This window comes from Salmo salar, chromosome ssa21, assembly GCF_905237065.1.
Source record: "Salmo salar chromosome ssa21, Ssal_v3.1, whole genome shotgun sequence".
In the NCBI taxonomy this organism is placed as follows: domain Eukaryota; kingdom Metazoa; phylum Chordata; class Actinopteri; order Salmoniformes; family Salmonidae; genus Salmo; species Salmo salar.
The window spans coordinates 57,560,646-57,573,780 of record NC_059462.1 but is presented as its reverse complement, the minus strand read 5'-3'; the positions used below and the strand labels follow the sequence as shown (position 1 = coordinate 57,573,780).

At 47.7% G+C, this 13,135-nt stretch overlaps 1 protein-coding gene across 1 annotated transcript in view; it reads left to right on the top strand.

The window, feature by feature from the left end:
* The window catches only part of myo10l3 (myosin X, like 3), a 178,083-nt gene extending 166,196 nt beyond the window's left edge, over nt 1-11,887 (top strand). Inside the window, exons 36-40 of the mRNA XM_045704931.1 lie at nt 2,222-2,392; nt 2,836-2,961; nt 4,958-5,119; nt 6,623-6,814; nt 8,895-11,887. Of these exons, the coding sequence (XP_045560887.1) occupies nt 2,222-2,392; nt 2,836-2,961; nt 4,958-5,119; nt 6,623-6,814; nt 8,895-8,999 (756 nt within the window). The 3' untranslated portion in view covers nt 9,000-11,887. The remainder of the gene's footprint in view (nt 1-2,221; nt 2,393-2,835; nt 2,962-4,957; nt 5,120-6,622; nt 6,815-8,894) is intronic.
* The last annotated feature ends 1,248 nt before the right edge of the window (nt 11,888-13,135 follow it).

Here is a 13,135-nt window from a genome sequence, read left to right as displayed (position 1 = left end):
CTCCAGCATGACCGGTTTGGCGGTGGGTCAGTCATGGTGTGGGGTGGCATTTCTTTGGGGGGCTGCACAGCCCTCCATGTGCTCGCCAGAGGTAGCCTGACTGCCATTAGGTACCGAGATGAGATCCTCAGACCCCTTGTGAGACCATATGCTGGTGCGGTTGGCCCTGGGTTCCTCCTAATGCAAGACAATGCTAGACCTCATGTGGCTGGAGTGTGTCAGCAGTTCCTGCAAGAGGAAGGCATTGATGCTATGGACTGGCCCGCCTGTTCCCCAGACTTAAATCCAATTGAGCACATCTGGGACATCATGTCTCGCTCCATCCACCAACGCCACGTTGCACCACAGATTGTCCAGGAGTTGGCGGATGCTTTAGTCCAGGTCTGGGAGGAGATCCCTCAGGAGACCACCCGCCACCTCATCAGGAGCATGCCCAGGCGTTGTAGGGAGGTCATACAGGCACGTGGAGGCCACACGCACTACTGAGCCTTATTTTGACTTGTTTTAAGGACATTACATCAAAGTTGGATCAGCCTGTAGTGTGGTTTTCCACTTTAATTTTGAGTGTGACTCTAAATCCAGACCTCCATGGGTTGATAAATTGGATTTCCATTGATTATTTTTGTGTGATTTTTGTTGTCAGCACATTCAACTATGTAAAGAAAAAAGTATTTAATAAGATTATTTCTTTCATTCAGATCTAGGATGTGTTGTTTAAGTGTTCCCTTTATTTTTTTGAGCAGTGTATAATGTTAATGTAAACCTAAATATAATGGTAATGTTATCATGTGTCAAATCGGAGGGCCTGCTGTCCGGAGCTCTGGTAGTGTCTATGGGGGTGCCACAGGGTTCAATTCTCGGCCGACTCTCTTCTCTGTAATATATACTTGTTGCAGGTGATTCCCTGATCCACCTCTACGCAGACGACACCATTCTGTATACATCTGGCCCTTCTTTGGACACTGTGCTAACAAACCTCCTAACGAGCTTCAACGCCATACAACACTCCTTCCGTGGCCTCCAACTGCTCTTAATTGCTAGTAAAACTAAATGCATACTCTTCAACCGATTGCTGCCCGCATCCTCCCGCCCGACTAGCATCACTACTCTGGACGGTTCTGACTTAGAATATGTGGACAACTACAAATACCTAGGTGTCTGGTTAGACTGTAAACTCTCCTTCCAGACTCACATTAAGCATCTCCAATCCAAAATCAAATCTAGAATTGGCTTCCTATTTAGCAACAAAGCCTCCTTCACTCATGCTGCCAAACATACCCTCGTAAATCTGACTATCCTACCGATCCTTGACTAGCGATCCTTGACGCCCCATATACAACCCAGTACTGCGACCTGTATGCTCTCGTTGGCTGGTCCTCGCTACATATTCGTCGCCAAACCCACCCGCTCCAGGTCATCTATAAGTCTTTGCTAGGTAAAGCTCCGCCTTATCTCAGCTCACTGGTCACGATAACAACACCCACTCGTAGCACGCGCTCCAGCAGGTAAATCTCACTGGTCATCCCCAAAGCCAACACCTCCTTTGGCCGCCTTTCCTTCCACTTCTCTGCTACCAATGACTGGAACGAACTACAAAAATCACTGAAGTTGGAGACTTATATCTCCCTCACTAACTTTAAGCACCAGCTGTCTGAGCAGCTCACAGATCACTGCATCTGTAAATAGCCCAACCAACTACCTCATCCCATATTTGTTTTAGTTTTTCTGCTCTTTTGCACACCAGTATTTCTACCTGCACATCTATCACTCCAGTGTTAATCTGCTAAATTGTAATTACTTCGCTACTATTGGCCTATTTATTGCCTTACCTCCTTACTTCATTTGCACACACTGTATATAGACTTTTCTATTGTGTTATTGACTGTATGTTTGTTTACTCCATGTGTAACTCTGTGTTGTTGTTTGTGTCGCACTGCTTTGCTTTATCTTGGCCATGTCGCAGTTGTAAATGAGAACTTGTTCTCAACTGGCCTACCTGGTTAAATAAAGGACTTGTTCTCAACTAGCCTACCTGGTTAAATAAAGGTGAAATGTGTATATATATGTATATATATATGTATGTATGTATATATATATGTGTGTGTGTGTGTGTGTATGTATGTATGTATGTATGTATGTATGTATGTATATATGTGTGTGTGTATATATATATATATATATATATATATATATGTATGTTAAATATACATGTCTCCTCCAGGCCCATGAGTCTCTGACCAACGGTCATTTCCCTGCCCCAGAAGACACCCTGCAGCACCTGGCTGCTCTCAGACTCCAGTTCCTCCACGGGGACAAGGCCCGGGGCAGCTGGTCTCTGGACAACGTCTACCCTGTAGGGAGGCTCCGCTCACGTATCCTGCACTTCACCAAGGTACTTATATATTTTTCATAAGCCCTCAGGTTTACAGTGCATTTGGAAAGTATAAGGTATTTCAGTTTTCTATTTTTAATAAATGTGACAAAATACATATGTACAATGTGTGCTATCTGGGGAGGTTGAAAACTGAGCAAATTCTAAATTTACATTTGTATTGTACAGGTGGACTAACAAAGTGGGATTGTAGAGGTGGACTAGCGACGTGGGGTTGTAGAGGTGGACTAGCGACGTGGGGTTGTAGAGGTGGACTAGCGACGTGGGGTTGTAGAGGTGGACTAGCGACGTGGGGTTGTAGAGGTGGACTAGCGACGTGGGGTTGTAGAGGTGGACTAGCGACGTGGGGTTGTAGAGGTGGACTAGCGACGTGGGGTTGTAGAGGTGGACTAGCGACGTGGGGTTGTAGAGGTGGACTAACGACGTGGGATTGTTTTGTATAGGTGGGCGCGGCGGGGCCTGGGGGCCAAACCCTGGAGCGGAGGCGGACCAGCTTCCTGGACGGGACCCTGCGCCGCAGCGGGCTGAAGACAGGCTCCATGAAGAAACAGAAAATGGAGGAGGAACAGGTAGCCTAGCGGTTAGAGGAGGAACAGGTAGCCTAGCGGTTAGAGGAGGAACAGGTAGCCTAGCAGTTAGAGGAGGAGGAACAGGTAGCCTAGCGGTTAGAGGAGGAACGGGTAGCCTAGCGGTTAGAGGAGGAACAGGTAGCCTAGCAGTTAGAGGAGGAACAGGTAGCCTAGCGGTTAGAGGAGGAACGGGTAGCCTAGCGGTTAGGGGAGGAACGGGTAGCCTAGCGGTTAGAGGAGGAACGGGTAGCCTAGCGGTTAGAGGAGGAACGGGTAGCCTAGCGGTTAGAGGAGGAACGGGTAGCCTAGCGGTTAGAGGAGGAACGGGTAGCCTAGCGGTTAGAGGAGGAACAGGTAGCCTAGCGGTTAGAGGAGGAACGGGTAGCCTAGCGGTTAGAGGAGGAACGGGTAGCCTAGCGGTTCTAGCGGTTAGAGGAGGAACGGGTAGCCTAGCGGTTAGAGGAGGAACGGGTAGCCTAGCGGTTAGAGGAGGAACGGGTAGCCTAGCGGTTAGAGGAGGAACGGGTAGCCTAGCGGTTAGAGGAGGAACGGGTAGCCTAGCGGTTAGAGGAGGAACGGGTAGCCTAGCGGTTAGAGGAGGAACGGGTAGCCTAGCGGTTAGAGGAGGAACGGGTAGCCTAGCGGTTAGAGGAGGAACGGGTAGCCTAGCGGTTAGAGGAGGAACGGGTAGCCTAGCGGTTAGAGGAGGAACGGGTAGCCTAGCGGTTAGAGGAGGAACGGGTAGCCTAGCGGTTAGGGGAGGAACGGGTAGCCTAGCGGTTAGGGGAGGAACGGGTAGCCTAGCGGTTAGGCGAGGAACGGGTAGCCTAGCGGTTAGGCGAGGAACGCGTAGCCTAGCGGTTAGGCGAGGAACGGGTAGCCTAGCGGTTAGGCGAGGAACGCGTAGCCTAGCGGTTAGGCGAGGAACGGGTAGCCTAGCGGTTAGGCGAGGAACGGGTAGCCTAGCGGTTAGGCGAGGAACCGGTAGCCTAGCGGTTAGGGGAGGAACGGGTAGCCTAGCGGTTAGAGGAGGAACGGGTAGCCTAGCGGTTAGAGGAGGAACGCGTAGCCTAGCGGTTAGAGGAGGAACGGGTAGCCTAGCGGTTAGAGGAGGAACGGGTAGCCTAGCGGTTAGAGGAGGAACGGGTAGCCTAGCGGTTAGGGGAGGAACGGGTAGCCTAGCGGTTAGGGGAGGAACGGGTAGCCTAGCGGTTAGGGGAGGAACGGGTAGCCTAGCGGTTAGAGGAGGAACGGGTAGCCTAGCGGTTAGAGGAGGAACGGGTAGCCTAGCGGTTAGGGGAGGAACGGGTAGCCTAGCGGTTAGGGGAGGAACGGGTAGCCTAGCGGTTAGGGGAGGAACGGGTAGCCTAGCGGTTAGAGGAGGAACGGGTAGCCTAGCGGTTAGAGGAGGAACGGGTAGCCTAGCGGTTAGAGGAGGAACGGGTAGCCTAGCGGTTAGAGGAGGAACGGGTAGCCTAGCGGTTAGAGGAGGAACGGGTAGCCTAGCGGTTCTAGCGGTTAGAGGAGGAACGGGTAGCCTAGCGGTTAGTGGAGGAACAGGTAGCCTAGCGGTTAGGCGAGGAACGGGTAGCCTAGCGGTTCTAGCGGTTAGGCGAGGAACGGGTAGCCTAGCGGTTCTAGCGGTTAGAGGAGGAACGGGTAGCCTAGCGGTTCTAGCGTTTAGAGGAGGAACAGGTAGCCTAGCGGTTAGTGGAGGAACAGGTAGCCTAGCGGTTAGTGGAGGAACAGGTAGCCTAGCGGTTCTAGCGGTTAGAGGAGGAACGGGTAGCCTAGCGGTTCTAGCGGTTAGAGGAGGAACAGGTAGCCTAGCGGTTCTAGCGGTTAGAGGAGGAACGGGTAGCCTAGCGGTTAGAGGAGGAACAGGTAGCCTAGCGGTTCTAGCGGTTAGAGGAGGAACAGGTAGCCTAGTGGTTAGTGGAGGAACAGGTAGCCTAGTCCTTGAGGAAGGTACTAATAAAGTATTGTTCTGGTTCAGATGCTGGAGATGTGGGTGAAGGAGGAGACTTCAGCCACCAGAACCTCCATCGTAGAGAAGTGGTCCAGACTTCAGGGACTGGACCAGCACACTGCCATGCTCAAATACATGAACATCATTAAGGAGTGGCCCGGATATGGGTCCACACTGTTCGACGTAGAGGTAACTACATGACAACACAGACTAGCGTCCTGTCCGGGGGGTGGACATCAAGCTGCAAAGCACTGCGGTTGCAGGCGGTGCAGTTGCCGTACCAGGCGGTGATATAGCCCAACAGGATGCTCTCATATGTTCATTTCTGAAAGTTTTTGAGGGTCTTAAGGGGCCAAGCCGATGTTGCATGTTCTTCACCACACTGTCTGTGTGTGTGTGGACCATTTCAGATCGTCAGTGATGTGTACTTAAGCTTTTCACCTTCTCCACTGCGGATAGGGGTTTTACCTGAAATCCGGGATCAAATAGTGGGCTTTTGCACAGATGGGGCTCCATCTATGGAGGCACGGTGGACAGGCCTCTCAGTTATAAATGTGGCTCCCTCTGCCATGTGGACACATTCATACACCAAGAGCTTGATGGGTATCGAGGGGTGTGTGTTGGAAACATTTTACACATTGAAAGAGGAACTGTAATGGAAGGTACCGGGAGGGAAGGGAAGGTACCGGGAGGGAAGGGAAGGTACCGGGAGGGAAGGGAAGGTACCGGGAGGGAAGGGAAGGTACCGGGAGGGAAGGGAAGGTACCGCGAGGGAAGGGAAGGTACCGGGAGGGAAGGGAAGGTACCGGGAGGGAAGGGAAGGTACCGGGAGGGAAGGGAAGGTACCGGGAGGGAAGGGAAGGTACCGCGAGGGAAGGGAAGGTACCGGGAGGGAATGGAAGGTACCGGGAGGGAAGGGAAGGTACCGCGAGGGAATGGAAGGTACCGGGAGGGAATGGAAGGTACCGGGAGGGAATGGAAGGTACCGGGAGGGAAGGGAAGGTACCGGGAGGGAAGGGAAGGTACCGGGAGGGAAGGGAAGGTACCGCGAGGGAAGGGAAGGTACCGGGAGGGAATGGAAGGTACCGGGAGGGAAGGGAAGGTACCGGGAGGGAAGGGAATGGAAGGTACCGGGAGGGAAGGGAAGGTACCGGGAGGGAAGGGAAGGTACCGGGAGGGAAGGGAAGGTACCGGGAGGGAAGGTACCGGGAGGGAAGGGAAGGTACCGGGAGGGAAGGGAAGGTACCGGGAGGGAAGGGAAGGTACCGGGAGGGAAGGGAAGGTACCGGGAGGGAAGGGAAGGTACCGGGAGGGAAGGGAAGGTACCGCGAGGGAAGGGAAGGTACCGGGAGGGAAGGGAAGGTACCGCGAGGGAAGGGAAGGTACCGCGAGGGAAGGGAAGGTACCGGGAGGGAAGGGAAGGTACCGGGAGGGAAGGGAAGGTACCGCGAGGGAAGGGAAGGTACCGGGAGGGAAGGGAAGGTACCGGGAGGGAAGGGAAGGTACCGGGAGGGAAGGGAAGGTACCGGGAGGGAAGGGAAGGTACCGCGAGGGAAGGGAAGGTACCGGGAGGGAAGGGAAGGTACCGGGAGGGAAGGGAAGGAAATAGGTTGCTGGTTTCCATCGCCTGGCTTTGTAAATGTATTTGATCATACTTTGTATCTGACCTGCTGTATGTCTCTGTCTCCTCAGTGTAAAGAAGGAGGCTTTCCTCACGACCTGTGGCTCAGTGTGAGTGCAGAGAACGTTTCAGTCTACAAGAGAGGAGAACCCAAACCTCTGGAGACTTTCCCCTACGAACACATCATCTTCTTCGGAGCTCCCCAGGCCACTACTTATAAAATCACCGTGGACGACAGAGAGATGTTCTTTGAGACGCCTCTGGTACAGTATTACACCATAATACAACATTATAGAAGTACTAGCCTGGTCCCAGGTCTGTTTATAACACCAGATTATAAATGACCAGTAGCCTGGTCCCAGGTCTGTTTATAACACCAGATTATAAATGACCAGTAGGCTGGTCTGTTTATAACACCAGATTATAAATGACCAGTAGCCTGGTCTTTTTATAACACCAGATTATAAATGACCAGTAGCCTGGTCTGTTTATAACACCAGATTATAAATGACCAGTAGGCTGGTCTGTTTATAACACCAGATTATAAATGACCAGTAGCCTGGTCCCTGGTCTGTTTATAACACCAGATTATAAATCACCAGTAGCCTGGTCTGTTTATAACACCAGATTATAAATGACCAGTAGGCTGGTCTGTTTATAACACCAGATTATAAATGACCAGTAGCCTGGTCTGTTTATAACACCAGATTATAAATGACCAGTAGCCTGGTCTGTTTATAACACCAGATTATAAATGACCAGTAGCCTGGTCTGTTTATAACACCAGATTATAAATGACCAGTAGGCTGGTCTGTTTATAACACCAGATTATAAATGACCAGTAGCCTGGTCCCTGGTCTGTTTATAACACCAGATTATAAATCACCAGTAGCCTGGTCTGTTTATAACACCAGATTATAAATGACCAGTAGGCTGGTCTGTTTATAACACCAGATTATAAATGACCAGTAGCCTGGTCTGTTTATAACACCAGATTATAAATGACCAGTAGCCTGGTCTGTTTATAACACCAGATTATAAATGACCAGTAGCCTGGTCTGTTTATAACACCAGATTATAAATGACCAGTAGCCTGGTCTGTTTATAACACCAGATTATAAATGACCAGTAGCCTGGTCTGTTTATAACACCAGATTATAAATGACCAGTAGCTTGGTCCCAGGTCTGTTTATAACACCAGATTATAAATGACCAGTAGCCTGGTCCCAGGTCTGTTTATGCTCATGCCAACTCTATTAGTGTCAACAGACATGTTTGGCATGACAATGAGTGACAGGGAATTGACATGATAGCACAAACAGACTGGACCCCAGGCTAGCCATTCAGATGTTAGGGGCCGCGTTAGGGTCCCCTGTAGCTCAGTTGGTAGAGCATGGTGTTTGACCTACTGCCTTCCCTGTAGCTCAGTTGGTAGAGCATGGTGTTTGACCTACTGCCTTCCCTGTAGCTCAGTTGGTAGAGCATGGTGTTTGACCTACTGCCTTCCCTGTAGCTCAGTTGGTAGAGCATGTTGTTTGACCTACTGCCTTCCCTGTAGCTCAGTTGGTAGAGCATGGTGTTTGACCTACTGCCTTCCCTGTAGCTCAGTTGGTAGAGCATGGTGTTTGACCTACTGCCTTCCCTGTAGCTCAGTTGGTAGAGCATGGTGTTTGACCTACTGCCTTCCCTGTAGCTCAGTTGGTAGAGCATGGTGTTTGACCTACTGCCTTCCCTGTAGCTCAGTTGGTAGAGCATGGTGTTTGACCTACTGCCTTCCCTGTAGCTCAGTTGGTAGAGCATGGTGTTTGACCTACTGCCTTCCCTGTAGCTCAGTTGGTAGAGCATGGTGTTTGACCTACTGCCTTCCCTGTAGCTCAGTTGGTAGAGCATGGTGTTTGACCTACTGCCTTCCCTGTAGCTCAGTTGGTAGAGCATGGTGTTTGACCTACTGCCTTCCCTGTAGCTCAGTTGGTAGAGCATGGTGTTTGACCTACTGCCTTCCCTGTAGCTCAGTTGGTAGAGCATGGTGTTTGACCTACTGCCTTCCCTGTAGCTCAGTTGGTAGAGCATGGTGTTTGACCTACTGCCTTCCCTGTAGCTCAGTTGGTAGAGCATGGTGTTTGCAACGCCAGGGTTGTGGGTTCGATTCCCATGGGGGACCAGTACGGGGGAGATTTTTTTAAATTAAATGTATGCATTCACTACTGTAAGTCGCTCTGGATAAGAGCGTCTGCTAAATGACTAAAATGTAATGATGCTTTTAAACAGGTGTCTGTTTAAAAGTGTGTATCGTTCATTAGGTTTCCCCCCCTGCTGTTAAAACTCTCGTCTGTTGTGTTTCAGGTTGGCGAGATCACTAAAATCATGAAAGCTTACATCAGCATGATAGTGAAGAAGAGATGCAGTGTCAGATCTGGGTCCAGCTACGGAACCAACTGGATCAGGTGAGAACTGCGACACAAGGCTAAAACTGCAAGGCTAACCAGCAGGGTACATGACAAGACAAGTTTCAAGACCTAAAAGTCCATGAAGACAGGACCTGTTCTCCTCAACTCAGATGTCCGAGGTCAGACTGCTGTTCGGCTACTCCAGAACTCGTCCGACTCCGCCGTCCCTCGGTGTGGGGTACGCCGAGCTAACATTCAAAACGTTTTACAACGTGTAACGCTAAAGGCTGGTATTGTGTTCCATTTCGTATTGCTATTCTATAGCTGTCGACAAGAGTGGATACCACCTTATCTTCTGCTATTATTTACATCCATTTATCACTAGTATGGACCAATCAAAATGTTCTGTCCTATTTTTATAATTGGCAAGTGTTATTATTATTATTATTATTATTATTATAATAACATATGTTAATGTATGGGCACCCAACTATACCGTTATATATTTACAATGAGAGGAAGTTATTTGTCTAAAGTAGGTTTGAAAGACTTCTCCCTCAGGTTTTCTGAGCAATAAGAGTTGAATCCCAAAACCAATCACACAGCCAGGGAGTTAAACCTCTTTACATTACAATGCCTTAAATAAACAGGTTTCACTGCTTCCATCCATGTTGTTGTTCATCTACTTTGGACTGGGAGTAACAGTTTTGACTTTCAGCAATGGCATCCCCAAGCCAGGGTTAATAGCTTGATGGTTATAACCAGTTATAATGCTAGTGGCAGAAGTTGCTATTCTATAGCCTGGTCCCAGATCTGTTTGTCCTTTTGCCTACTCTGATTATGAAGCTAAACATGTTTGAAATAACAATTCCATAAGAAGTTGGCAAACGAACAGATAAGCAGGCTGGTGCCTAAGCTAACCATTCTACCCAGTGCCTGAGAAGCAGGTTTTAACTCTGGTGAAATAACACTTGTATTTTATAAGTCAAATGTAACTAAAACAAACCAATACATAATCCATTACTACTATATTAAGGTTATTATTTATTTAAAATAAAGGCAGTGGTTAATATAGAGCATTATAGAGCACATCATTATAGAATTTAGTCTGAGGTATTTTGATTTGAAACCAGTTTTGTCCTTGTAATGAAATGTTTTGTGACTGAAACTGTTGAAAGAGAGCGTGACGTGTTGATGAAACGAACAGGAAGGTACTTCCTGGTAACTTCTGTTACTGAAGTATTGTTGGTCACAAGCTATAGAGCAGGGTTACCCATTTGGCAACCCAACTTTTACGAGCATATATACACTGAGGAGGGTCCATTAATTTTTTTTTAAATTGTTGGACACATGACTGTGAAAAACACAGGCAACTCGGCTCCAAATCATTAGAATTGTGGATATCTGTTCTAAAGTATTCCCACACCTGGACAAAACATTAAGAACACCTTTTCATATTGCATTTCACCCCCCCCCCTTTGCCTTTAGAACAGCCTCAATTTTGTCGGGGACATGGACTCTACAAGGTGTCGAAAGTATTTCACAGGGATGCTGGCCCCATGTTGACTCCTACGTCCTTCCACACTTGTATCACCTGGTCAGTCTGTCATGGAAAGACCAGGTGTTCATAATGTTTTGTAAACTCAGTGTTTATATATATATATATATATATATATATATATATATATATATATATATATATATGTAATTGTAAACAAATGTAAGCAAGGTTTGAAATTATTATATCTACAAAGTATTTAGAATTAATTATGTTCCAGCTCTCTGACCATCCATTCGCTCAAGAAACAATATCGTCCCGCGTCTGAACGTCGTCGATGATCCTTGCTATATTGTGTGTCGTCATGGGATATTTATTATGTGTTATTCTACTAGTCAGGAAGAGAGGGTCAGGAGGACTCGCCAAGCAAACACAGTGAGTCGCGTAGCGCTGCGCTAACAGACGAAGCCCTACAGGTGAGAGTAGATGGGAGGTGGCCTCCGACACCCAGCCTTGTAAGGTGAAAGCTAGTGACAGGAGGCTAAGATGGAGGCTATGTGGCGTTACAATGCACGTAGCCCTGGGCTGAGAACTGGAATAAACACCAACATCACATGCAGTAAAACCGGGCTATAGTGTGTTAACATTGTGATGATAACATTGTGATGATGATAACATTGTGATGATGATAACATTGTGATGATGATAACATAACATTGTGATGATGATAACATTGTGATGATGACAACATTGTGATGATAACATAACATTGTGGTGATGATAACATTGTGATGATAACATTGTGATGATGATAACATTGTGATGATGACATAACATTGTGATGATGATAACATTGTGATGATAACATAACATTGTGATGATGATAACATTGTGATGATGATAACATTGTGATGATGATAACATTGTGATGATAACATAACATTGTGATGATGATAACATTGTGATGACATAACATTGTGATGATGATAACATTGTGATGATGATAACATTGTGATGATGATAACATTGTGATGATGATAACATTGTGATGATGATAACATTGTGATGATGATAACATTGTGATGATGATAACATTGTGATGATAGCAGTGGTGTAATAACATGACATTGTGATGATTACATTGTGGTAACATGACTATATAGGGAATAGGGTGCCATTTCAGCTGCTGGTAGCCACACCTGTACCATTTTATCTTTTTTGCTTTAGTTTATTTAGTAAGTATTTTTTCTTAACCAACAATGCAGTTTTAAGACAAATAAGAGTCAAGTAAGCGTTCCACATTATGACAAATACAAATTTGATTTGCTCATGACTGTTCCCCTTTATAATTACTGTACTTTTCTGCTTGGCTGGAGAGAGTTAAACAATCTGGTAAATATTTTTGTTGTAACTGGATTTACAAAATGCTTTAATAAATGACTATTTCATAACCTGTTTTGGTTTGTTGTCTGTACCTTGTGGGATTATATGCTGGTTTGTTAGTTGGAGGATTATTTGGATAACCTGTTTGGTGTCTGTATCTATGCTGATAACTGGAATTTCAAATGCTTATTATAATTACATGTACAGTAGTGGGGTACAGTAGTAGGGTACAGTAGTGTGGTGGGGTACAGTAGTGGGGTAGAGTAGTAGGGTACAGTGGTGGGGTACAGTCGTGGGGTACAGTAGTGGGGTACAGTAGTGGGGTACAGTAGTGGGGTACAGTAGAGTACAGGTGTATGGTACAGTAGTGGGGTACAGTAGTGGGGTACAGTGGTTTGGTACAGTAGTGTGGTACAGTGGTGGGGTACAGTAGTGTGGTACAGTGGTGGGGTACAGTAGTAGGGTACAGTAATGTGGTACAGTAGTAGGGTGCAGTAGTAGGGTACAGTGGTGGGGTACAGTAGTAGGGTACAGTGGTGGGGTACAGTAGTGTGGTACAGTAGTAGGGTACAGTAGTAGGGTACAGTAGTGTGGTACAGTAGTAGGGTACAGTAGTAGGGTACAGTAGTAGGGTACATGTACAGTAGTAGGGTACAGTAGTAGGGTACATGTACAGTAGTAGGGTACAGTAGTAGGGTACAGTCGTGAGGGTACAGTGGTGGGGGTACAGTGGTATGGTACAGTAGTAGGGTACAGTAGTGGGGTACAGTGGTGTGGTACAGTAGTAGGGTACAGTGGTGTGGTACAGTAGTAGGGTACAGTGGTGTGGTACAGTGGTGTGGTACAGTAGTGTGGTACAATAGTAGGGTACAGTGGTGTGGTACAGTGGTGTGGTACAGTAGTATGGTACAGTGGTGTGGTACAGTAGTGGGGTACAGTGGTGGGGTACAGTGGTGGGGTACAGTGGTGTGGTCAGTCAGTGGGTACATGGTGGGGTACAGTGGTGTGGTACGTTGTACAGTAGTAGGTACAGTAGTGGGTACATGTACAGTAGTAGGGTACAGTGGTAGGGTACAGTGGTGGGGTACAGTGGTGTGGTACAGTGGTAGGGTGCGGTGGTAGGGTGCATGTACTGTAGTAGGGTACAGTGGTGGGGTACAGTGGTGTGGTCAGGTGGTGTGGGTGTACGTGTGGGTGCGTGGTACAGTGTAGGGTGCAGTGGTGGGTGCAGTGGTGGGGTACAGTGGTGTGGTACAGTGGTGTGGTACAGTAGTAGGTATGTCTGGTAGGGTACGTGCGTGTGGGTACAGTGGTGG